The 25,082-nt window shown below is 37.0% G+C and overlaps 1 protein-coding gene across 4 annotated transcripts in view; it reads right to left on the reverse strand.

Annotated features, from left to right (window-relative positions):
- The window catches only part of CCSER1 (coiled-coil serine rich protein 1), a 738,752-nt gene that overhangs the window by 347,618 nt on the left and 366,052 nt on the right, over nucleotides 1-25,082 (reverse strand). For all 4 annotated transcript variants that reach the window (XM_088133054.1, XM_088133055.1, XM_088133056.1 and 1 more), the window contains exon 8: nucleotides 6,928-7,011. In XM_088133054.1, the coding sequence (XP_087989180.1) occupies nucleotides 6,928-7,011 (84 nt within the window). The remainder of the gene's footprint in view (nucleotides 1-6,927; nucleotides 7,012-25,082) is intronic.

Consider the following 25,082-nt stretch of genomic DNA (forward strand, 5'->3'; position numbering starts at 1 on the left):
GTATCAGCTATTTCCAACTCTATATTCAATTCAATTCAATCTGTTCAATTTAGGCAACCTCCAACTCCAGATTGACTCCAAATAGCTCACAATAAAACAAGACAAAGAAATACAATACAGATAAAAAAAGAACATGTTGTTATTTGAAATGCCACACTCTTTCTCTTTCCATCACCACTAACTTATAAAGAAAGATCCTCCCAGCATACAGAGGTCCAGATTTGATGTTTCTAAGCTGCCTGTTAAAGAATTCTGCAAGAGATCTTACTCAACATTTTCTATAACTTACATGACTATAGAGTGAGTAAGCCTGAAATATAATGGTCAGTAGATCATTCAACCCACATTAAATTATTATCTATATTTGCTCCAAGAAGTTTTAATTAAGGGAGGAGAATTCTATATCCAGTACATATCATTTTCACATGTATTCAGTCAAAAGTCGATTCAATCCAGTTTCTGCATTAATCTGCAATTTAACAAAATGCATATAATGTTCATTAGTCTCCTTTCAGTGATAAGCTAATTTATTAATTTAGATGATTTTGGTATGCTACTCTCTATAATATATATAATTGTAAGTAATTCTGGAGACAGTAGGTGTGCTGTTACAATCTAAAACAACTCCAAGAAATGCAAATTATCATTGGCTCTCTTAAAATATAGATCAAAAGACATTTTATCTGATTCTGCATTTCAATACAAAAAAATAGAAATACTACCCTTTCTGCAGTGGAAAACCCAGTCACATTTAGAGACTAACTCAAAATGCCTCAGGGGGTGTTTTAACATTCAAGATGTTTCTGAAATGGATCACTAACCAAACTTGTATATATTACACATCATACTTAGAGGAAGAGACTATTGGATAGAAAAGTCTTCCTAGTGAAATACCATAATCAGTTTCTAACAAATATTTCAGTACTTGTCAGAAAATCAAAGCAAGTTTTCAATTTCCTCTTAACTTACGCTTCCATCTGGTGCTTGTCCAGAGTTTGGTAGCCCAGATCTGGTAATTCTGTGACTACATACATAAACCATAATGGCTTAGTTAGTAGATATAGCTTTATCTTTGTAGATAAAGCTTTATCTTTGGTCCAAGAGTTGGCCAGACAGAATGGACTGCAATGGTATATCTCCATGAGGCTGATTTATTATTGTATGTAATATCCCATATTTTCATTCATACTCACACATGCACACATACATACATACATACATACATACATATATATATTCACAAAATATCTATGCATAAAAGTATGGACATCCGCAAGGTGAGAAACTCTGCATGGATGGATATTTTATATGAGCAAGGAAACATGGAAATAAATGCATACAGAAATATCCAAAAACATAATGTAGTAACTATTTCATTAATGCTATTCTCAGTATTCCAAAGGTTAAAAAGAAAAACAAATAATACAGTGGAAAGTCTTTCTAGCAAAGTTGGAATAAAGAGACATGTTGTGACTCTCTGCCTTATCCATCTGCAGACAGCTAATTTATGATTTCCTCTGTGTGATACAAAGGTGAGGGTCCTTGCAAAGTAAAGTCAAGTCATATTTATCTAAATCTGCAAAAAGGCTCACCAATAAAATCTTGCAGGTCTCCTAAAGCTAACATTTTACCTTGTGACATCTTAACAGAAGACAAGCATATGCAATGCATTATTATTAAAGTAATGTTAGTCACAGTGTAATATCTCCAGAGACACTTAGGGGCAGCATTTTATTGCTGATGCACTCAACTCCTGCTACATTATTTCTATGCAGATACGTCGAAGAGAATCAGCATCAGATCACAAATTCCTTCCTGCCGTGAAGGCTTGACAATTATTTATCTGCATCCGGCACCAAGTGGTGCAAAAATGCCACCACTTTGTGACAGAGACTTAAACTAATATGCAGAATCACCTCCACAAGTGCAAGGGAATATTAAAGATTCTATCTTGCTGTCAGCTTTTCATCAAGGCTTCAGAAAGCACAAGGAATCGGAAATTAATCCACATTGTGTTTCATTGGATACTGTCATCTTCCCACTCTACATTGCCTTGCAGAGTTGACTTGAAGAATAATTGCTGCTGAGATAAGCCTTTTTCTGGACTATGTGCAATTAATTCTCTCTGTAAAAGAGGGGAAAGGAATCTGACACTTTAATAATGTTTAAGTATACCTAATCTCTTTTTTTTCTACTCAGATGTTTCCTAAATATGAGGAAGAAGGAAGATTTGAAATTACTTACAGCTGTCTCTTCTTATGTAAATCATCTAAGAACCTGTAATACTCTATCATAAACACCCAACATGAAATAATAGAAATCAGGACAAGTAAGGAATTACCATAAAGATGGCTATACAATATAATTTCTCTGAATATAACCATTACACTTATCAGAAGCAATCATGTTATTAAAGCATCAAGGGCAAAAAAAATTAATTCAGTTTATAAAACATACGTTGAACTAAATTTACTTCTCTGATTTATCTACCTTACTATAAAATTGATGTGCCTACGTACATATACATATACACACACATACACACACACATACATACATACATACAAACACAAATTTAGAATAATGGTCCAGGAGAATAATTTAGAATAATGGTCCAGGAGAATTGAGGTAGAGTTAGCATAAATGAATATTGTTACAAGGACTGAGAATCTGGCTCAAAGATTAAATACAAAAAGGAACTGATTATTTTAGAAAAGTGCATGCTAATCTTAACAAAATAATATTTTACAAATGAAATGGCTGCCAGCCATATGGATCACACTAAAATAACTAAACCGTTCTGTCAAAATGTCCCTTCAGGCATAATATAAGGGTAAAGAAAGGATAAACCTGAGATTGTCTTTACTCTCAAGAAAAAACTTATAAATCATTTATATGGTTTCAGAAAAATTGTCCAGTTAAAATATGTTAAAATAAAATAATTAAATTAAATTAAATTAAATTAAAGACTGTCATGTATTCCTTAAGATTAAAGATAGGCTTTCACATTCTATCGCACATGTTCCAACAGTTTACTTTTATTACACTTTCTTAGAAAGCATCTGTAAAAGATTTACATTTTCTGTACACTAACTTCGGAGAAAAATTCTCAACCTAGGTAGGAATCTAACTCCACTAGTTTTTAAAAGGACATGGATTGTAGAATTCCAATTCCAAGAATGGTCTTCTAGATTTTAACTGTGTACCAAATATACCATAGCAGCAATTGAAAGCTTAGAGTAAGTTTCTAAGAGAGTAACTCCTCCAATATTATGAGAAATCTATGCCAAGAGAGCAGCAGGAAAAATAAGGAATCACTTGCATTCCTTGGATCATGTAGATCACTTATACTTCTAGAGAAGATGCTGGGATGCAAAATCTAAGCGTGCCCTTCATTATCTTTAAGGAAACTCTCCAGAGGAGTGTAATTGCTAAGAAGCAGATTCTTACCGGGTATTTCCATGTAAAAGAATCAGGTTGCAGGTGATGGAAAAGATTTTTCTCTACTCATCAAAAGGTATAAGGCTATACTATATTACAAGCAGGTAAACAATGCTAAATAAACATATTGTGCTCCCTGTTAAAGGACAACCAGAAAATACCACTATAATAATGAATAATGTATATGATCATAGAATAAAATTACTGGAAGGTACCATATAGATAATCTAAGCCAGTGCAGGAATCCACTACTACCATCCCTGAGAGATGATCATCCAACCTCTATTTAACACCTCCAGGGAAGAAGAGTTAAGCCCTCAGAAAAATTGTCCAGTTAAAATATGTTAAAATATGTTAAAATAAAATAATTAAATTAAATTAAATTAAATTAAATTAAAGACTGTCATGTATTCCTTAAGATTAAAGATAGGCTTTCACATTCTATCGCACATAGATAGGGGGCAGCCAGTTCCATTGTTGAACCATTCTTACCACTAGGAATTTTTCCTGATGCCTAACCAAAACCTGCATCCTTGGAACTTGTAATGAATGTAATCTGCATGAAGTCCAACCTGATTTTGATCTTCTTATCTGCTATTTAAGAGTTTAATAGCTGAAGAACTCTTATAAATAATAAATTCCACAAAACCCATTGCTTACTATAAACCCTGAAGCCTGTATTTTTATGTTCTTGTTGAAAAATGATGCATTCTCTACCCAAAAGACTAACGCTGGCATCAAGAAACAGTAACTCACAAGAACAACAAAATATACTTTTGGAGTGACAATGTTTTCAGACATATGCTTTGGACAAGACAGACACTGTACCATAAATTCACCAGTCTGTAAAAGCTTAATCTCTATTCCATTTTGTCACTTAATGTTATTTAGTATTTACATAATACATCATTCTTTAATGTCTTAAAAAAGAACATAGAAAAGCAGTATTCATTTCAGTTTTGAGGACAGTCTGTTTCCATTCTTACAAACAACTTTTTTTTCTTGTCAAATACTCTGAATTTTTTATTAATACAAAACTGAATATGGCTGTCATGTAGAATGAAATCAGATCCTCAATTAAAAATTTGTTTTGGTCACAAATTAGAAGCATCACCATTAAAACTGGTTACTTATCTTCAGTTGTCAGAGCCTTCTTCATGCAGAAATTCAAGAAAGCTTAATCAGTAAAGAGAATATATAAATAAATAATAATTATTATTATTATTATTATTTATTAAACTTGTACACTGCCCAACTCTCAATGACTCTCGGTGGCTCACAACAGTCAAACAAAGAAATTAAAATAATATCAATAAAACATTAAAAAAAATCAACTATGGCAAGTGTGATGAAGCAAGGGATCTCACTCCCTTGCCAAAGGCCTGGGTAAAAACCCAGATCTTCATGGTTCTTCTAAACAACGGTAGAGTGGAGGCCATCTGGATCTCAGAGAGAACCTTGTTCCAGAGGGTAGGTGCTGTTAGAGAGAAGGTGTGCTTCCAGGATCCTGAGAGATGACATTGTTTAATCAAAGGAACCCTGAGCACACCAACCCTGTAGTGTTAGTACTCATGATTTGTTCTTGTCTGGACTACTTCGGAGGGCTGACATCAATCTTGTCAAACTGTCAAGTTGACTCAACACACTGAATCAGATGCCTTCAAACTGATTAGAAACATCCAATGGACCTCTGTATGTGGACATACATGTTTCATTGAATTAAAGCTTTGGATTGATATGATTCACCACACTGCAAATTTGAACTGAATTGGCTCAGCCCACTGAAGTGCAAATTCAAACTGAATCAACTTAACTCATCAAATCATAAATCAAAAATAAATAATTTCTCATCCCCAGTATTTTCACTTTTCTCAACAATTTCTTCTAATGTGACTGTTTCAGCTATGTCATTAGCATATCAGCCATCAGACATATTTAGAGTTTTTGAAGCACACCATCAAATACCCCTTGAAACGTGTCTCTGGAGGCCTTGAACACACAGTAGAAAGGATACTGACCCAAAAAGTGTCTTTTTCTCTTTTTACTAAGACAAAAATCTGTTACAGGTTAAAATAGACTAATATCCAAAGAAAGGTTGGCATAATACTATTATAATCAAATCAATAATATTTTTAAATCAAGGTCTAATTGCTTATCTGGTCCACAGGGCAGTTAAAAAAAAAAAACTGTCCATTTTGGATAAATGAAGTAGATTCTCAGTCTATTCCCTTTTTATACTTCCTCTGATGTAGTTGTTTTACTTAATTCAGTAAGTAAATACAAATACTTAAACAGTATTTGACAGATACTGTTGAGCAGACAACCTCAGCTACTACTCACTTATCTTCCAAATCATAACAGATTCTTTTGTTGAACATCTCTATCAATGCATTCCAGATATAGACAGATACAGGTAAAATCATATTCCCAAATATTTGCAAAATGTGTTTTCTGTACCACTTTGGATTACTTTTCCAGAGGTTTACTATCTAAGAAATACACAATAAATTTATATATTTAATATATTATATTTTATCATCTTTGCTAGTTCTGATCTCCATTGATATGGCATCATTATATCCCAGCCAATGGAAAGCAGGATGTTTTTTATTAAATTTTCTTGACAGTTTCTTCCCAGGAAACATTCCCCTTTTCTGCACTTAATATATGCGTATGTGTGTATGTATACACATACTTACATGTACACACACTTTCATTCATTCATTCATTTCTATATTTTATTCACTAAGATTCCTCTCTAAATTAAAATGAGCAGGTAATGTAATGTACCCTCTCACATACTGAAAAAGCTTGCATCACATTTGTATTTGGTATAGCCTTGCACAGCAGTACACATACATTCTCTTAATTAAAGGAGAATACCTGGGAGTTGGTCAGAACATCAACTGATAAGAAAGTTTTATTTTTTCTGTTCTTGTTTCAGTTCCACATTTCAGTATGTTTACAGATATTAATTTAATCAGTTTTACTAGCAGCAAGTGTAAAGTGTATATTGTTGTATGAAAAACTGAAAAGCTACTGAGATTTATGCTGTGTTTATTCATGTATTTCATGGGTTGGGAGTGAGGAAGAATACTTTGCTGAACGATTGTGTCAACAGAAAGCATCAGTAATGGTAAATCAGCATATGTTGTGTACCCCACCAGAATATTTGCAATGCAAAACCCACAGAAAATTGTGGCTTGTATCAGCAATTAAAGGGAACTGTCAGTACAGCCTTCTAAAACAAACAACCCCCTTTGCCTTACCTAGGAAATTGCCCTTTCAGAGGCTGATAAGTTCCCAGATATTGAGAGTTGCGAAATCTGCCTAGATCAGGATGAAGTGATTAATATGAAGACATAGACATGTAACTTAAGCACATATTCAACCTTGTTTATATGTTTGTTTGTGTATTGGCCCCAGCTAATAACCTTATCAGGTCTAGTGAATTCCAATAGGAAACAAGAATTATTTGTCACTTACCAGCTCTTCACGAAGTTGGGAAATGAGTTCATCCTTCTCCTTTAGTTGCAGCTTCAGAGTCAAGCACTCATCTTTCATTATATCCTATAACAACATCAAAAGAGATGTTACAATAGGCTTAGCACTTTCCCCCCTGCTCCTGACAAGAAAAGACAATGCCACACTGTGTCAAATAATTACATCCAAGTAATGAATCTCAGGGCTCCTTTTTCATGTGTGATATTTTTAATAACATTCTGTTAGTAGTACAAATAACCTAATGCAACCAAAATACAATATATTATGTAAACAGAACGGTGAACAGATCCCTGTGTGTTAAGTCCATTTGGTTAGTGTGTAATTCTTTTAAGCTCCTGCAGTGATCTGAGGATGAGTTTGTGTCCAATTACACAGCCAATCTCAGTTGGTTTTCTAGTAATCTCCTCTTTCCAGAAAGCACCAACATATGCAATTTTATTAGTTTATTTAACAAGGAATATAATAAAGTTTGCAATAAAAAATAGCAAATGGAACCTGCCATAGTACTTTGCAAAGCAGAGTGCTCTGATTTAAGATTCTATAAGGACAGCTTTGCCCTCTTCCAGGTTTATCCATTCCCCTACACCAGTGTTCCTCAACCTTGGCTGCTTGAAGTCCACATATCTTCAAGCTGCCAAGGTTGAGGAACACTGCCCTACACCACTGGTATTATTTTTTTCTATTTCCCAATGCCATAGTTCACTCCACAGGTAGGAATGCACCACCAGAAATACAAGTACTTACAGATACATAATATGTACTGAAGAAAGTAAGAAGCCATAACCCAATTTCTGCTGTGTTTCATGAACAAGCTTGCTCTCTCTCTCTCTCTAAGTATGCAACATCTCTGAGTATCTTTCTTCTTCTTGCCCTTCATAAAGAACTACTTGGGTCCCTCTTTTGACCAGGCTGACTTGTTGACCTTATAACTGAAGCCATCAGATTTGCTATCATTTTTTTTTTTAACTGTGAGAGAACTAACTCACACATTTGTCAGAATTCTGAAGTCATTAGGCAGGTTCTGCCCTTTTTGTACTTCTGTAAACTTTGGACTTTTCACAAAACATGGAATTTTTACAACCCTTCTATCTCCAAAAACCCATATTCAGAAAAGGACCTTGTTGTTGGTATTTACAGAATGCATTTCTATTTAATTTTATTTTCTGTAGGGGGATAAGGCATGGCCTCTGTTTGAGAATATTCCATGCCATCAACAAGTTATACTTCCCAGAACTATTACAGGAAGCCACTACAGTTAAACTTGTATAAATATATGCCATTTTGTTGTGTAGCTATACCCTTTTGAATACAGGTAGTCCTCGCCTAACAACTGCCCTGTTTAGTGATTGATCAAAGTTACGATGGTGCCGAAAAAGTAACTTTATGACTGGTCTTCACACTTACAACTGTCCCAGTATCCCAGTGTCATGTAATCAAGATTCAGCCACTTTGCAAGTCATGTGATCACCATTTGCATGCTTCACAGCCATCTTCCAACAAGCAGAATCAAAGGAGAAGCCAGCAGTAAAAATGCAAGTCACAGTCCCATGATGTCCAGAGCTGCCAATCCCAATTGTGATCATTAAGTGAGGACTACCTGTACTCACATGGTGTACTACTAATATTTACTATAATACAGTAATTAGAAAAACAGAAAGCAGGAAGTCAAAGACCAGCATCAGTATTTGATATGGACCTCTGAGTACTGAACTGAGTACTGAACCCCAGAAGGCAAGTGATATATCATGTATTCAACTGCCACTTCCCATTAAACTAAAGCGAGCCAAGCCAAGCCACACCAAATCATTCTCTTATGCTGGAAAGCCATTTATCCCTCTCTGATATTAGTAGAACTTAGTTTTGAAAGCAGGGGAGGGGTAGGAATGTAGGATTTTTTTTTCTCCTATTGTCACTCAATTATGGTCCCTGGCCTAAGACCCCACTGTCAAGAAATTTTGTCCTCTGCATTCAGAGAAGTTCATGGAAAGTATAACTCAAAAATGGTACAGAAACAGTCATGGGGATGCAAAGATCTATACCAAATCACATGGAAACGGTATTGGCTACTGCTTAATGGAACAAGACATGAAGATAAAGACCAGAATGCTAATTGAACTCAACTATTTTTCTCAGAGGTTATCAACACAACACACATGCACACTAATATTCATCTGACTAAACTACACAACATTGGGTTTGCAAACTGTTAAGGAAATATAAGGTTTGAAAAAAATAGTGCCAAACCATTTATTTGTCTGAAGAAGCACTTAAGATAAATACCACCCAATAGCCTCCACCATTGGAAAGCAACAGAGTAAGAATATACTGAAATGTGTGGGAACGTCTGTGTGTAGATGATACAAGACACTGACTACAATATAGCAAAATCTCTATCAAAAAGCAGGTAGGATGCACAGGAAAGTCTATGTGTACCTTTGAAAGACCTAAAAATACCAGACAATCTGAGGTGAAGAACAGGTTGTAATTTCAGAGCTCACTATTTCTTAGCCATTACTGTCAAATGCATCACAATCTGTTATGAAAGCTTTTAAGGCAAAGGGGAAAAGAAAGACATATGAACATAGATTCCTATTTAGGTGAGGGGGAAAAATACTGTGCACTAGGAATTCCACTACAGAAATTTGTCAGAGAAACTTGTCTCCTAAAAATTAATTACAGAAGATAGGATGAGTAAAAGTGCTTCAGCACTGCAACCTTCTATGGCTTCCACATCTGACCCAGCACCATAAAAATCAAACACGCACCAAAGAAACCATCTGCTTTTTAAATATCAAAAAGTTTCATATGGGTCAAAGATGTTCTAGCAGAGTGCAAGTAATCTGGAGAAAGAAGATCTAAAACCTGGCGGCCCAACCCCCCAAAATACTGTTCACCAAATACAGAGGCATTCCAAGTTTGCCTTCATGTTGTAAAATTAAGGGGATTCAGAGGATTCAAGAATGTCTTTGCCAACAAGACATTCTTACTGCCACTCCTTGGTATGGCTATTTTAATGTCTTCTATGATGTTGACAGAAAGTGGAAAGCTTTACTTCTTGTTTCTATCCTCTGGTTTGGCTTTGTAGTGATACTGTGAATTGATCTTGTGTCTGTAATCAGATGAAACATGGTGTGGCTTCAGGAAGCCTTAACCTAAACCTTAGTCAGAGGCTGAGAAATGTTTCAGAAGAAGTAAAATGACTTGGCTCTGTCCCTATTAAGGCTGTACTTCAGAATTCCCCCCCCCCTTTATTATATTGTATATCTTACTACGTTATATTGTTTCAATACTATGTTATTTATACAGCATTAATTAAAGTTATTGAGATTTTATTGGTTGGATAACTTACAGTATTAAATACAAAGAAAAAAGAAACAAATATTCTGTCAGTATTATTACAGTTTAAGATATCACAATCACAAGCATAGACAGCCAGTTTGGTGTAGTGGTTAAGGCCTCAGGCTAGAAACTGTGAGTTCTGGTCCTGCCTTAGCATGAAGCCAGCCGGGTGACTTTGGGCCAGTCCCTCTTTCTCAGCCCTGGGAAGGAGGCAATGGCAAACAGCTTCTGAAACCTTGCCAAGAAAACTGCTGGGACTTGTCCAGGCAGTCGCCAGGAGTCCATGCTGACTTGAAGGCGTGCATACACACACACACACACACACACACACACATCACAAGCATAAAATTAGTAGACTTTTTCATACAAGTTTGAATATAATAAAAAGCAAAAGCTACTACAGATTACATCAAAGTCATTGTTGTACATTTCAGTCTTGAGCTTACTTAGTATTAGAGTCTCCATTATATAATTGCTTAATGTATGTACATACTTCAGAATTTCTAGGAGCACATATAAGACATTTCTTTTCAAACTGTTAAAGCAGCTGTGACCTTTCCCAGCCTTGTGTGGCTGCTTTGTCTCCATATGTACACATATACACGGGCACTTTACTTTGCTGAGAAAAATGCTTGCATCAGGAAAGGCAAATATTACCTATTCAGTCAAATATTCTCACAAAACTCGCAGGTGATCACATAAAAACCATCTTGATACAAGAACTTTCTATCCAACAGTGTGATCAAGGTGGCCAAGAGGACAATAATTCAAACTCTGCCATAATTACAAACTAAAACCAAGGTGGTGGTGATGGTTCTTTTTAATCTTGTGTACTTCAAACTTTGATTCCGGATAGCCCTTTCTTTCATTTGTCTAACTCTGCCTCACTAGAAATGAGCGTCAGTCAGAATGAAATGTCCATTCTGCACGAGCACAGGCTCCACTTAAGCAGCAACAAGGAATACCGTTTGAATTTTTTAAAGTTTGTTTTATTCTCCTTCATACTGAGGGATTGTGCTTAAACCATAGTGATAAAGTAGCAAGGCAGACTTCAGTTATTTTTATGGGAGATTAACTTTGCTACCATCTTCCTGCCACACAGTGTTGCATATTTAGAATAATATGTGTTAAATGTTTTGAATTTAGAATGTTTAGCAGACTATCTATAGGCTTAGTGTGATCTATGCTGTTGAGAACAAATTTCCTTCAACAAGAATTATGACAAATAATTTTGTTTTTTTTTAAATGGATTCACTAGATGAAATAATATTCCACCTGCTAATGAACATTGCCAAATGTAAATACCCTTTATTTGTAATTAATTCACAAATTGTCCTCACATTTTAGTCATCTTTTTCGATCACTTCTTGCCTCTTTATTCTTTCTTTTCGAACCAACAGATTGTTGGAAATAAATTATATGAGAGGACTTAGGACTTTATTTTCTTATCAGTAGGATAATTTTCCAAAAAAACTGAACAGAAGGGGACCAGAAAAAGCTAGGAAAAGAAAGATTTAAGTTAAAAATTGACTAATTTACAGCCAAAAACATTCCAGAAAAAGTTTCTGCGTGCATATCTATGGGAGGCTGCAGTGCAGCAGCTTGGAAAGTTGGCAACTGTTTCATTTTAATCCTTCCTTCCTTCCTTCCTTCCTCCCTCCCAATACCTGGGAGACCAGCCAGGTCTTTAAGGCTTCCTTCCTCCCTCCCTCCCTCCCTCCTGATCATGTTACATATCAGATGTGACCCACAACAGAACGCATGTAGCCGTGCTTCACAGTGCACATATAAACATAAATACAGACAGTTGTAACATAAAGGGAGAGCAGAAACACAACCATGGCAACATAACATGTACCCTTGTTACATGGAAACTGCTTCGTAGGGCTACTGCTTGTGAAGATGGAGAAGAACTGCAGAAGTCCTACCCTGCATGTTCCCCAACCTTTTTATTCTTTCCAACCCTATCACAAGGAACTCAAGACTCTGTCCATCTGCACGATAGCTTTTCAAAAGCTAAGCAGAATGAGGTGGCTATATGTCTAAGGAGGAGGCACTTGAAGAAGGGCTTCCAAAATTGATCTTAGAATAGTTGTTGTCATGTGTGTCAGATTCAGCCGGCACGGCACAGTGAAGGCACCGCTCAGCTTCACATAAGTCAATTTCACCGCCCAGGCGCGAGTAGAGAAAAAGGGGAAGTGAAACCGCGAGCTGATTACGGCCAGGTGGTGATGCTTAACTCAAAACCGCAAGTGGATACTTTGGATCAGCGTGGTTTCCCCTCGGGCGCTGAAAACAAAGGAAAGTGCAGAGCCTCAGAAGCGAAGCAATCAAGAACTCCTGGCTTTGCACGCAAACAGGCAAACCCAACAAAGGCAACAACAGCACAACCCATAGACTGCAATCAGAAAGACAAAAGCACTGGGACTGAATCTGCCATTTGAGCAAGGGGGGATTACTGCGGGTAATCTGTAACTAAGCAAGGGGTAAGCGCGGGAACGGGGAAGCTATAAAATACCATGTAAGCTATGCCAAGCCAACCCTGGCTTTGTCTGTACTTACTTACGTTATGCCTGAGTAAACTTCTTTGCTGAACACACGTGTCACAAGAGTTTCTCTGAGACGAATGGGGTAAATCTTACAATGTGAACCAGATGGGCTTGGGTGTGTTGAAAATCATGGTGAAGAAAGAAAGGCACCACCTGACTCCAGACTGACTCTGGGTTGCTTATAATGAAACAAGGCCAAGTTTTAAAAAAGAAAAAAATAGATAGAATTAGAGAAGACATAGATAACAAGATTGTGAATCTGTCCAATGACATCCAAACATAGTACAAACATATCCAACATGGGCCTCAACTATCTTAGCCCAATACCTGGGAGACCAGCCAGGTCTTTAAGGCTTCCAGAATGCCAGCAGAGTGGGAGCCACCTGAGCTCATGGGGTACTTCATTCAAGAGGGCAGGCACCATGGCTGAGATGGCACACTTCCTGCGTCCTGATAGATGACACTGCGTAATCAAAAGGACTCAGAGCACACCAACCCTGTTGGTTCATACTGGCTGGTACACACCACAGAGATAGGTGGTGCCTCAGATAAGCAGGCCCTATGCCAAATAGGGCTTTATAGGTCATAACCAGCACTTTGAATCACACTCATGAAGCAGGGGTGACACAGAGGCATACCCATCACTACCTGTGCCATTGCATTCTTGACCAGTTGAAGCTTCTGAGAGGTCTTCAAGGCAGCCCTACGTAGAGCTCATTTCAATAGTCGAGCAGTGATATGACTGGGGCATGAGTGACTGTCTGAAGGGGCTCCCAATCCAGGAAAAGGGACAATTGGCAAACCAAATGGGGTTGGACAAAGACCTTCTTGGTCACAGCTGCTACATGCTCATCAAGCAGAAGCTGTGAGAATGTTGGCTGGGGACTTCTGGAGTTGAAGTCCACATATCTTAAAGTTGCCAAGGTTGAAAAATACTGTTCTAAGGTTCTCTGGGAAATGGAGTGAAATGCACCTAGAACTACAGTGGCAAAAAAGTTAAAATGGCAAGTATGTGCTCATGTGTGGGCCTACATTGTGGCAATATGGATGGTAAAGTGTGCCTACTTCTCCACACTTACTTTATCTGTAGATTTGTGTTCAGCAGCCCTGTTCAGGCTTTGTCTTGTTTCAGGCCAAACACACACACACACGGAATTAAAATTTAGGTAGCATTAACATTAAGTCTGCCCCTCCTGGTCCCTTCAGACAGTAAAGGGGGTTACGAGCAGCTCAATTTGAGAGGTGGTAAATTCTTCTTTGGTGGAAGGAAAGTGCCACCAGACTAGAAAGAAGCAGTAGTGTGCTCTCTCTTGGAAGAGCCATCCCTCAATCTATCTTATGTCTGACATCTTTCACCTAGTCTCAAATCTCCTCTTTTGTGGAAAGGTTGTTGAAAAGGTGGTGGAGATTAGCTGCAGAGGTTCTTACACAAAATAGATTATCTAGATTCTTTTCACTCAGAATTCAGCCCTAGGCATGAAATAGCATTGGTCATCCTAGTGGATGTTCTCTGGTTGCTACATTAGTTCCTGAGATGTTTCTAACTTCAATGCAAAGTGCAGGGATTGATCTGTAAAGTGCTAGATGGATTGGCTCCAGGATACTATAGGCATTCTCTCTTCCTCACTTAATTTATGTGGCCTGTGTGAGCTTGTAGGGGTGGGATGTTTAGGATTCAGTCTCTGTATCACATCATTGGGATATGGACTTGAAGGCTTTTTGTGTGTGCGTGGGGATAGCCCTCATACCATGCAGTATCCTACCTCCAGAGTTAAGCTAAGCATCAGTTTTACTGGAGTTTTGCATAATGGTAAAGATGATTTTATTTAATTGGGAACTGAGAGACTGGTTTTATGTTTTCTAGATGATCTAATTAGGTATGCCAGTGCAAACCAAGAGACCTTACAATGAAATACTATACTGTGTTGAGATACATCTAGTTTTACTCCATGGTACTGCAATCCTCACAATTTTACTCAGAAGTAGGTTCCAGGGAGTTGAGGAGTTTATTCTCAGATAGGTGTATATATGGGATTTTAAGCAACTACTACAGAGTCAGATCAGGCCTATGTTAACTACTCATTTTAGTTGCCAACACAGTAGAGCTACAACATTCCCCATGATGGATCAAAACTTCAACCTGGTTAAAAAGTATCTCAGCAATACATAGCTTGATCTGACATGTCCATGATTCTTCTCCTTTCTAACTCATTCCCACAGAAAACTGCAAGTGACTCTTCAGACAATAACAGCTAAAACCAGAATGAACTGCTAAATTTTGAAACCTGTCTTGATAAACCAATCTTTCTTGGTAGCATTGCACACTGCAACCTGATTTATGGGCTTTGGCATCTCTGTCATGCCAGGTATTTAAGATGAAATTACACTATTATGGACAGCTAAATAGGTTAAATGATAAATGTTATGGACCATTTGCAACTCTGTACCAGATGTTTATTGGTTCTGGCACCCAGTCTAACTTCCTTCTTCCTAAGGGCCTAAAGTGTATCTCCATTACAGGAGTTACACTCAGATTAGAACCTGTTGACAACTCTCCCTTAGAAGAGAAAAAAGAGTAGATGATAGACTGATCTCTTTTACCTCTGTCCTATAATCTAAATAGGATACACTATTTCATCAAATTCACAGGTAAAATTTAAAGGGTTTTCTACTGAAGGACTTTTATTTTTATTTTTATTTCTCCAGTTGAGAAAATGTTGGTTTTGTGGTATGTAAACCCAGAATGGTTTAGAATTCAGTAATAAACATCATTAAGTGTAAAGTCATTTTCTCAATTCCCATTATGCATAGTTCAGCAGCTGAGTGGTACACACCAGGTACCTGGGATCTTTTCTCACCCCTCTCCTTTCTTCAGCATGTATATTCGGTTTAATTAGGCCACAAAACAGGAAAGTGCAGAAAAATGTTGGTTTTTCTCATCAAGATAGTAAACTGATGAGAAGTTAGGTCATGATGAGTAACATATTGCCAACTTCTCAGTTTGGGCATAGCTGTTAAATGTAGGTAATTAAAGGAGCTGAACATCTAGGAGACAACAAGAGGGGTGACAAGAGATCTTTAGGTCTATCTCTCAATCCTGGAAGCTAATCTAAAATTTAACAAATAAGAAATTGTGCATCTAAATCCAGCCCTGTCTTGTAATGTAAAGGTATCTATAGTGTAAAGCATAAGTAAAGTCTGTCAAAGAACAAAAGACAGATGGGGAGGAAAAGAAAGAAAGAAAGAGACAGTGACTTGATCAGTGTGTATTTCAGCATCACTGGAAATCAAACATTCAAACATCTAAATGCTTAGTTTCTGCAGAGTCAAGTCTTTCATTAAGCAATTCAAAGCACTGTGTCTAGGAGATAGCTATAACCATCTCCTGGCTATTCCAATCTGTTGGAAGATACCACTCATCTTATCTTGCACTGTCTAATGCCATGCTCCCATCAGATACAGTGGAGGATGTAATTCTACTATCAGTACTGAAGGAAAAATCAACAAGAGCTTCAGGCACCACCTGCATGCAGAGTAGAGATCCTACTTTTCTTTCACTTCAGGTAGCATTGAATTCTGGAACTGATTCATTGCTCAATCATTTCCCAAGAGTTTGCAGAATCCTGAATCTACAAAAACTGGGGGTGGGGGGGGGTGTCCAGATACTGCCTTTGTGCTATTATGCAACAGGCACCAAGTTTATATGGCAAAGTATTTTTATAGTGAATAACATAAGACTGGTTATTAATTTCCTAAGGCCATGTTTAAACAACTAGCTGGGCAAGCAAAGATATAGCTTCACCTTCTTCATACATCTCATTCTGTATTCTCAATTTATTTGTTCACACTGTTAATATTTATCCAATGCTCTAAAATCAATTATTTCTCTTGTTCAGTTATTCAAAACAACCTAAAGCAAATAACCTTCACATTTTATTTTCAAATAAAGGGTTTAACTTAACAGTTTGCCTCAATTGTACTTTTTTTTTTAATTCACAGAAAGTTATATTTAATTGACTATTTTTTTCCCAGACTTTCTGTATTTCCATACCTTTCAATAGGTCCAAGTAGTAGATTTCCTAAGCAAGAGTGATTCGATTAATGAGCTCATTATAATTCATTAAAGAGTGTTGTGTGGATGGCTGCCTACTTTAATTAGCTTTATTACAGAAGGAAATTGCTTCATATGCCAAGCTCAACGACAAACAAGCTTGGAAAACATCAGAGTAGTAATCAGACAAAATGAGGACCATTCATTGGTCCACATGTCTAAAGACATTATGAGCAAGAAGAATGTTAAAAAGATAGAAGTTCCAACATTATTAAGTACATTAAACAATTTCTGACATTAAATAATTTCTCAGATCTAAAGATTCTGGGACAAAATGAGCAGTAACAATTCTCAGAAAAAGATCCAGTATAGCAAAGGTGTTGATAAGGCACAGAAATTGTTCTGTCCATAATTATAGCACATGCTGACAGTAATGGCATCTGAAAGTTTAGAAGGCCACATTTATCCAGATAATAAATCCCAATGCAGCTCATACATGACTCACTTCAATGAAAAAATTAATTAGTAACTGGAAGCTTTACCCACCCCTCAAAAAGTATGCATATATGAATTTCCCATACTTGTTCTTCAAAGCTGGTCATTCAAAAAATATAAGGGCTTCTTGAGGAAATCAGTTGAATCATTCAATTCACTACCTGAAAAATATCACAGAAAGAGTGGCTACACTGAAAAAGTTTCAGATGACTAAAAAGGGAGACTAGGAACCACTGCTTAAAATGGAAGAATCAGTGATTGCTAAAATGACGGGGGGGTTTTCCTTCTAGCAAACATGCAGTAGAGTTTTCCTTTATAGCACTGATACATCCAAATTACTTAATAAATCAAAACAGTGTGCCAAGAAGAAAGGGAAGGGAAGGGAAGGGAAGGGAAGGGAAGGGAAGGGAAGGGAAGGGAAGGGAAGGGAAGGGAAGGGAAGGGAAGGGAAGGGAAGGGAAGGGAAGGGAAGGGAAGGGAAGGGAAGGGAAGGGAAGGGAATTTACCAGTCTAGTCTACAACTTCTTGGGCTGTAGAAGGACATTAAGTGGTTCATCTAAGTCAGTGTTTCTCTACCTTAGGAACTTTGGATTCTAGAAGTCAGGGTATCTATATTTCTTGTTTGACTGCTACTACCTAAACAAGTCTATAACTGAAAGCATTTAAGATGGCAAGCTTGCAAATCATTTTAATGGATTCCATGGTTTTAGGCTAGTTTCAAAATATACAATCCAAACAAATTTTGAATTTGTGTACTGTCATTGATTTATATACATATATAAATGTATATACATCTTGTACATAAATGGTTGTAATGGCTGACTGACTTTGTGTGTGAAAGTACAATCTATTGCTATTTCAACTATATACAATTTATCCACCTTGTGCAAGATCTGCCCAGCTTTCCTCCATTCCATCAAAAATTCTGTTTTTCTTTTCTCTTGTTTGATCTGATCAGTCAGTTTCAAAAAGCTTAGAGAAGTAATAGGCTAAATCCCATTGTCAGATATCAAAAGGTGTACAAGATGGAGGGAAAAAATGAGGGGCAGTGTAGGGTATAGGGATGTAGATGCATAGTGAGATTTCAACAGAGCTACAAGTTAAAAAGGACATGTATAGGATGTGGAATATGGTGTAATCACCAAGGAGATTTACTAGCAAGTAGCGAATATCTGCAGAAAGAGAGTCAAAAAGCCTAAAATACGAAAGGAACATAAGCTTGCAATGGATGATAAAAGCAGCAAAATACCTTTTTTGGTTATATAAATAGAGAAGAGAAGAGAAGAAAAAGGAAGGGGGCAGGCTTGCTGCTAGTAAAAGATGGAAAGGTAATAACAGATAATGGAGAGAGAGCATTGCTCCTCAATTCCTACTTCATTCTTCTCCTCAAATGGAACACTGTTCAAATAGTCTTAAGTAGAGCAATAGACTGAAGGAGAAAAATGGCAGTGGCACCCCACAATGTGTAAAGAGATAGTTAGGTTGCACCCAGCTGCCATGAATGAATTTCAGGCTCCAGAACCACATCAATTACATCTGACAGACTTGGGAGGTGGTAGGTTTTCTTTTGATGGTGATATTTAAACAGAGGTTGGACAGCCAACTGTTGGGGATGATATAGTCATGGATTCCTGCACTGGGCAAGGGGTTTTCAACCTCAACAACTTTAAGATGTGTGGGCTTCAAATTTGCATGGTGGCTGAGGAATTCTGCGAGTTGAAGTTGAATGATTTCCTTGACCATGTTAGGTTAATTACTCTTCCTGAGTAAAACTCACTAATATAAAGTTCTGCATTACCAAACCTATCACTGCATTTATGAATCTGGACTTGTGTTTAAACTAATCAACTACTCTCCTGAGGTTCCAAGGGGGAAGATTGTGCCTGGCTGAGAAGCAGGTAGTATGAGTTGTCAAGGAATATTATCCCAATTGAATTCCACAATTAATGTAATGACAGCTCAGGGTTTTTTGAATGAAATGTTTGATGCAGCAGAAGAATCTACTTATTTAAGAAACAAACCAGAAATCCCACTGGCTGAGCCCAAAGATTCAAGAATGTCTTAAGCAATTCTTTGGACCATGACCATAGTGTTATTGTTTTTTCCTCCCAGTGGAACTGATTATTCCAAAAGTATGGCTATTTTGGTTTTGAGACAAATGTTCTGAACATAGAAAATACACTTAACAAACAACACACAAAGTAGGCCCCCACAAAAGCCCTGTAGAATATACAGTGAACAATATGGACTTTCTTAAGGGGTTTCTCTGGGTATTTTAGGTTTCTGCCAAAAAGAGACAGAATAGCCAGACAACTCTCATGCAACACAAATTTGATCCCTCTTAATCCAAAAGTGTGGCTTTCATGGCAGGAACTGATATCAGCTACCGAAAAGTTACTGTTGACATGCAAATATCTGAATTTATCTTATTAAAGTCTGGCAGGTATGTTTCCTTTCTTTCTCTCAAAACTCTTAAATATTCTTATTAGGAGAACTAGTAAAAATAAAGGCCCCCTCAAGGCAAGCTTGACTGCTGGTGATTGCAAGCATGCAGCTTTCTTGGCACTGTTATAGAACAGGCTAGCCTATAAGCCTAATTCCCCTTCCAGGGGAACCTATTTAGACTAAGTGCATAAAAAAATATTGCATTAAGCTAATGATCTTCTATAAATCCATTATCGGTTGCTGAAAGGTAAGAATTTCTTTGGAGTATCCTCACATGAAAATAAGAACTGTGATATCCCTCTCTCTCGCTCTTGATTCAGATGGTTGATTTAGCCACACATTAGTAAAACAAAAGTAGACCAAACTTTAACAGAAGGTCTAGAAAGGTTAGCCAAAGAGATTTGCTCCCTCAAGAAGAGTCAGCAACACTTCCACTCCTCACTACCACCACCCTAAAATACATATGAATGCAGGCACATGTATATGCATATATTCACCTTCTTCCTGGAGATCTGGCACACTCCCACCCTTCAAGGCTTCTAGACATCCTTAAACATCTGGCTCTTCCTCCAAACATTGGGATAGGGTGAGGCTGGAGTCCAGTGATTGTTGTTGTTTATGTATTGGGGAATGTTGTTTTAGGGTGTTGGGTGCTGTTTTTTGGCTGTTTATATATATTTGTTCTTATCTGTTTTTTATTGTTGCTGCTGGAGCCAGCAGGGTTGGCTCACAGAGGTATGGTTCATAAGATGGGCAACCATTTAAATTTCTTAAATTAATTAGCTAGCTAGATTTGATAACTGACACTGAAAACCATCTAATTTCTTTTCTCTTCTCTGGCAATGCAATATTATAATAAATGTAAATTTTGCTTGCTACCACTTCATGGTGACAAAATGGCATGGGGGTCAGGATGTTAGTGAAGCCCAAGTGGGTTGATATTATATTGATATTATATTTTTTCACTCTCAGCTGCCATTTCTTTTTTGAACAATGTGCAGTGAATTGTATGTTTTAATGGCTGTATATTATGTTTTTCATTTAAATTTTGTTTGTCGCTGGAGTGAGAGGTATGGCCATATAAATCTAAATAAATAAATATGATCATTCTCAGGCAAGCTTCAAAAATACCCTGCTTTACACACTAATATAATACACTTTATTTTGTGTCTGCTATTACTTTGGCTTTAAGTCTACAGCTAGGTGTATTTTACATTGAGCAATACTTTTGTTTCTTCCGCAAGTCACAAGGTTGGGTTCAGTCTTAGTGCTAAGCCATAAACTATGGATTTATAAACTACAGTGTTTAGCCATATCAAAAAAGTTATATTACAACTAAATAGACTACTGTATGTTATATCAATCCTCCTAGCAATCTTCAGATACATCTGACTTAATTCCCATCATTCCTGGTCCACATAGCTGAGGGTCATGCTCCCTGATGGTAATGGAAATTGTACTCCAACATATCTGGAGGATTTGGGGTTGACAGATCAAACATGCTACTTTAATTTTAATAAAAGGAGATAACACTCTCCTTCAAGTGGAGTTCAATGCTTGATGATTTCATGGACATTTTGTTTTCTTGATACAATACTGAAGTGGTTAGCCACAGACTTTTTTTGGGATTTTTAAAAAATTTCCTAGTTATGCCAATAGCTTTGATATTCCTGGTATCTTCCACTCAAGTACTAATGAAGTATGATTATTGCTAGCTTTTGAGATCAGCCAAAGTTATCTAGCTTAGCCGTTGGTTTTCCAAACTTTTCAGCTGCAAGCAATATAAATTTAAAATACTTAAGAATAAAACATAGGATACTACCTAAGAAATTGCAAAACAGTGCTTTTGAGTTCTCTTAAAATCCCCCAAAAGATTTGCATTAGACAGACTCTCAAATTCACTTCAAGTTTCATGACAGAAAAATTTAATTAGCAACTCTATAACTTAACAATCCTATCCTAAAACTGGGCATCTTCCATACGTGTACCATTTATTTCCCAGAATTGTTTGGCCAACATGACTGTTGCTAAAAATTCTGAGTGCTGGGGAAGGCCGACTTATACCATTATGAAACCAACTGGTTACATTTTTTCATGACCATTTCAAGTATTGTTCTTCTAAAATATGGGAAGGAAATTAAGGAGGTAATAGAATATCAGCTATAAGATCATCAAATTATACATTATACCTTATGGGACTTTCAAAGTTTGTTTTCAACATTATGGTATTTTCCATTTTCCATTAGTTCAGTTTGTGCAGGAATGCATCTGTTTGATGTTTTTTATTGCTGGGAATTTTTTTCCCCCAATTCACTGAAGCTGTCAGCCCACATGATTTGTTATACACATAAAATTAAGTAGAAGTAAAGCATCATGTTTCCCATCATATAAACTGTCACTCTTTTGAAAGGCCTGTTATCTTCAGGATGGAATGAAAATTATGAAAATGGAGCTGACATTCAGAAGATATATTAAATTTGTTTATTATAAATTTAAACATTTAATAGTACGTAGATACACAAGTTCAAACATGTAAGTTAAATTTGGAACATTACAGTTGGCAAACTGGAACATTTTTGTTTTTTTTTTAATCAGGATGGAGTGCTCTAATAACCAAACAGTTTTGATCACTAAGAAGATCCCATTTTTGTTATTTTATTATAGTTTTCTGTTTTCCTTGTTTGGGTACCTTAGCATGTGGACTCAAGATGCTGCTGCTCCACTTTCAGTCCCATAATTTAAAACAAATGCTTGTTATTTCTAGTCCATCCTGTCTGTCAAATGAGATCTCTTTTGCTGAAGAAACAGTTTTCCAAGTTCCATTCCCATTGGCCTTTACTAACTCAAGAGTTAATAAAATATCCCTAACAGGATTCAGTGAGTCAGAAAAGTTTTTTTTCTGTGCCTCTATATAGTCTATTTTGGGATATACTGTCATTGCTTATACATTAATCAATTAATTGATTTATGGGAGAGGCTTATTTATTATTTATTTATGTATTAAATAAATCTATATAGCTGCCCATCTCACCACAGGCAGCTCTGGGTGGTGTACAACAAATCTAAAAACAGTAAAATACATTAAAAATATATAAAACAAAATAAAACAGAGAATAAAAGGAAGTTAAATATAAGGGAGCCATCTCACTAATTCCCCCGTCCCCTGGAATCCCCAGGCCTGCTGGCATAACCAAGTCTTAAGGGACCTCCAGAACAATGACGAGGCCAGCCTTACCTCAGGGGGGAGAAGATTCCACAGTGCAGGCACCAGAGCAGAAGAGGCCCACCACCTGGGGACCGCCAAATGTATCTCCCTAGGCAATGGAACCCGTAACATGACCTCTCTGCTGGATCTGGTAGGATAGGCAGATGAATCAGGGAGAGGTGGTCCCTTGGATAGCCCGGCCCCATGACATGAAGGGCTTTAAAGGTCAACACCAGCATCTTGAATTGGACCCAGAAAAAAACTGGTAACCAATGCAGCTCACGAAGCAGAGGTGTAATTTGTGTTCTACTAGAAATACACATAACTGCTCATGCCACTGCATTTTGCACCAGCTGAAGTTTCCAAATACTCTTCAAGGGCAACCCCATGTAGAGGCTGCCTACTGATATGTTACAGACTATAAGGCTTCATAATAATACTATTGACTTAAAGAACATATAGCTTTTTATGTTCTTTTTGTTTTAACCCACAATTGTTTCCATACTTACAGTTCAGAACGTGATTTGAGAACACAAGGATAGGATTTGGGGGAAGGGAGCTGCATCCCATATTGAATTTTGATCACTTGTTTTGCAAGATTACTTTTTTCTCTTGACACTGGTTGTAGAATTTGGGACAGGCCAAAAACCTGCTGGCTGGGGAATTCTGGGAGTTGAAGTCCACTCATCTTAAAGTGGCCAAGTTTGGACAACACTGTGCTATACCTTTGCTGGTCAATTGATTGATATAATTATGATACGCAGCCATCACCTTGAATAAGGAGTATGATATTAACTCTAACTTGCAAATTTCTCGTCTTCTGTCTTAGAACAGAGTTATCTGCAGAGAAGTCATTTAAGTGTCCAGTTTCAATTAATTTTGAGAAAACAGAGGAGAATTTAGACAGCTTAATTTTAAAGCTGAAAGCAAGATCTGTGTATCTCCTTTTGCTTGAGATAACTTATACAACTTATAAATTGTTAATTTAGATCACTGTGTGCTGAGTTGTTTAGCTCATATATTTGATCAGATGGTTGTTTTAGCTTACATATTAACTAAAGAAAAAGAATGCAACTTTGGAAAGCTTTATTCCAATGTAGTTCCATATGAGTTACTTCTTTCCTACAACCGGTTGATCTACTCTGTACAGTTCAGCCCTGTTTACACAGTGGAAAATGTATAGATTATTCCCTATTTCTGACAAGCCACCTTTACCAGGAGACAACGAAATCTCCCTCTTAGTGAATGGGTGATCCTCTCACAAACAGCACCTGAAAAATCAAACAATGGTGGTCTTTGTGGCTTTGAAAAACTGTGGGAGGAAAAACTATGTAAGCACATGATTGGTGGTCAGTACAATAAAACTGCTGCACATACTTGTACCTGGTTTACATATAACCTATAATGTAGATTCTTTCTCCTTCCATGAATGTGATGTATGAATTTAACCATTACTGCTTAGTGTTAAGTGTAAACCAGGCCAATATGCTTTGTTCAGCAACATGTGACTAAACACACCAGAGCCAAACCTAACAAGAATACAAACACAGTCTATAAGTGAACAGTTCTTACTCTTTTCACTGAAACACCTGGAAGCATGGAAATTGCAAATTCACAGTTTGCAAACATTGGCAGGCTGGTTTTGGCTCAGTTCCAACCAGGATGTACCCTATATTAGACCCCTGTTTATATCTAAGGTCTAACATTGCTAATAGTTCCTTGGTTTTTCTCTTTTCATTATCAAATTGAACCTTCTATGGAAAAAACTGAACAGAAAAAATAAAAGTGTTCTGTATCCAAGTTGATCCAGTTAATCAATCTGCTAGCACTTGACTAAAACAACAACAACTAATGCTGTTTCCGTTCAAGGGCATACCATGAACATGAGGAAGCACCTTCTTCAAGGCAGCATAGTGATGTTCTCTGCAGAGTAAATACATATGGAAGATGATCAACTCCCTGTCTTAAAATTTATGAGCTGAAGCCATCTGAGTGATTGGTATGCATCCAACAGCTCTAATATCTACAATGATGATCTAAAAAGCTGAAGTGA

This window comes from Python bivittatus, unplaced genomic scaffold (assembly GCF_059951505.1).
Source record: "Python bivittatus isolate LINGU-HERP-01145 unplaced genomic scaffold, Pbiv_v1 ctg000070_np1212, whole genome shotgun sequence".
Lineage (NCBI taxonomy): Eukaryota > Metazoa > Chordata > Lepidosauria > Squamata > Pythonidae > Python > Python bivittatus.